At 36.6% G+C, this 2,500-nt stretch overlaps 1 protein-coding gene across 2 annotated transcripts in view; it reads left to right on the top strand.

The window, feature by feature from the left end:
* The window catches only part of mettl16 (methyltransferase 16, N6-methyladenosine), a 50,463-nt gene that overhangs the window by 19,403 nt on the left and 28,560 nt on the right, over positions 1 to 2,500 (top strand). For both annotated transcript variants that reach the window (XM_062068677.1, XM_062068678.1), the window contains exon 4: positions 1,375 to 1,515. In XM_062068677.1, the coding sequence (XP_061924661.1) occupies positions 1,375 to 1,515 (141 nt within the window). The remainder of the gene's footprint in view (positions 1 to 1,374; positions 1,516 to 2,500) is intronic.

Consider the following 2,500-nt stretch of genomic DNA (forward strand, 5'->3'; position numbering starts at 1 on the left):
CAATTTAATATACATATGAATGACGAATTAAATGTTTTAACTTTTGTTGAAGACTTTAGTTGGTTAAGATGAGGCACAGTGTTTCTCAGCTTCTTTATCAAAGGGCTGGCATTTGATGCTTGTTTTGCTTATTGTGTCGTTTTCCATTAGTTCAAGGTTCTGTGCTCTTATTTTGTTGCACCGGTTTCCTGTTTTGTGTTGAGCATTCCCTTTACTGAAAAGGTGACAGTGTGCAGTTGTTGTTGAATGATGCGTGTTTGGATGTATGAGAAGATGTCAGGTTCAAACACTGATGACATCTATTAAACAAGACAAGAAGCAAGGAATCAAACAGAGACAGAATTAAATTTGGCTCATTGAGGAGAAACGCGTAGACACTGTGCCCTTGTACGGTGTCGTCCCACGCTCCCGACGAAAGATTGTACGCCTCCTCTTTTATTTGGACTTTCCCAGATTACATGGCAACAGCTGTTTCTAAGGGAGGGGGGTCGTAAACAGCCATCGCCTTTGTTACAAAACAGTTCAAAGAAAAGGTCGTAAAACAGTTCAAAGAAATGGTCCCTGGAGGGGAGTCAGGTCCTGCTTCCTCTCCGCTTTGTAGCTCTCGGGTCAAGACAAAATCTTTCTGTGGATTACAATACATCAAAGAAACAGAACACCTTCATGTTGCTTCCCATCCTACACAGCGGAGTTTTACAAGCCTTCTTCTTGGTATGATCAAAGACAGCTTTTGTCTTCTCATGGCAACACAAAGTTTTGTGATAACTTAGATACAATTATTCTGACAATAAGGATGTCCCGGTCAACATTTTTGGTCTCGGATCTGATTTGTTTTGGCTTTCGAACCTATCAGATTTTGAGTCCTGATTCGATAAATTATAAAAGTGAAAATGTTTAATGGAAAGTAACTAAAGTAAGCACAAAAGCACATTTTTATAAAGTTGTCTTATTAAATTTTGAATTTTTTAGTATTGTTAGAAATTAGCTGACATATCGTGGCATTCATCTTTCTTTTAACACAATAAAGTGTCTAGTGCACAATAACTAAAACAAATAGGCAAGATTTACCCCCTGACTTTGTAAACAACAACAAAAACAAACCAAAATGTGAATGTAATAAGAGAACAAGAAAAATTGTAATATCGATCTAATCACTCTAGTATCGTTTTATACCGATACAATACTATGTTTCGATAGTATCAACATCTGGATCGATCACCCCTACTTTACATTGAAGCATTAGCGGTTAGCTTCTTGTCGTCCTGTTTGGTGTGTGTGTGTGTGTCTCGCATGCTTAGCCATTCCTTTTCCTCTACTCCAGTGATAATGCTACTTGGAAGAAACATAGTTTAATTAGAGTATTTCTCCACGTAGGCACGGGTGCGTCCTGCATCTACCCCTTGCTCGGAGCCACAATGAACGGCTGGTTCTTCCTTGCCACTGAGGTGGACGATATCTGCTTCGACTACGCTACCAGGAACGTGGAGCAGAACCGTTTGTCTGACCTCGTTAAAGGTGAGTGTGCCGCGACACCACAGCAGCTCATTTTCACGGCCGTGTCTATTTGTGTCACCAATTTACCGGCCCAGTGTGCGACGTTGTTTGTGCGTCCGCAGTCCTGCTGCTTTGCTGCATGGCACACTGCTCTGACACTGTGGGTACCTTACTATTCAATCCCTTATAAAGCCATCACTTTTGCATCATTAATTATTATATCGTATACTTTTAGGATATTGTATAATATTATCATTAATTTATTATATTTAATTTAAGACTGTCAAATGATTAAAATATTTAATCTCTATAATCGCAGATGGATATCAATTTTCTTCATTAACAAGTGTACTCTAGACAAATAATTTTCAAGTTTTTAATGCCATGACTGGACAATTAGTTTGATTTAATTAAAAAAAAAAGTAAATTGTTTTTATTATTATTTTTAAATAAACAGCTCAATACAAAATGGACATAAACACACTTTCAATGAGAATAACAAAAATTACCTGCAGTGTGTTGCCAGGTTTTGTATTTTGAATTTGTATTCCTGCTTTAGGAGCACTTGCATTCAGAGGAGGAGATACACTTTCATGTTTAGATATCAGTTTCACACATTAAGAACACCAAATGGGTAATATTAGGATCATGTCAAAGATGTTTGGTAATACAATCTGTGATATTTCGACCTGAATAAATGCTTCTGATATTCTGTACATTACGTGTTGTACAAGTGAATGGTCTTCATATCTTTGCATGACAATATCTGACCCTTTACTATGTATTAATAAACTGTGATATTATGCCTGCTAAACATTTTCTAATTGAGGACTATCAACCAGAACATGTTATAAAAGAATATACACAATATTTCAGTCTGCCAAAAAATGTCCTCTTCTTTTTACTCAATCGATGTACCGGTACTAGCATTTATATAAGTAGAAATATTGCAGAATAGATTACAAAACTTCTTTGACAAAGCAGGATCTTTTTATTTTGTTACTTC

This window comes from Entelurus aequoreus, linkage group LG13 (genome assembly GCF_033978785.1).
Source record: "Entelurus aequoreus isolate RoL-2023_Sb linkage group LG13, RoL_Eaeq_v1.1, whole genome shotgun sequence".
Classification (NCBI taxonomy): Eukaryota; Metazoa; Chordata; class Actinopteri; order Syngnathiformes; family Syngnathidae; genus Entelurus; species Entelurus aequoreus.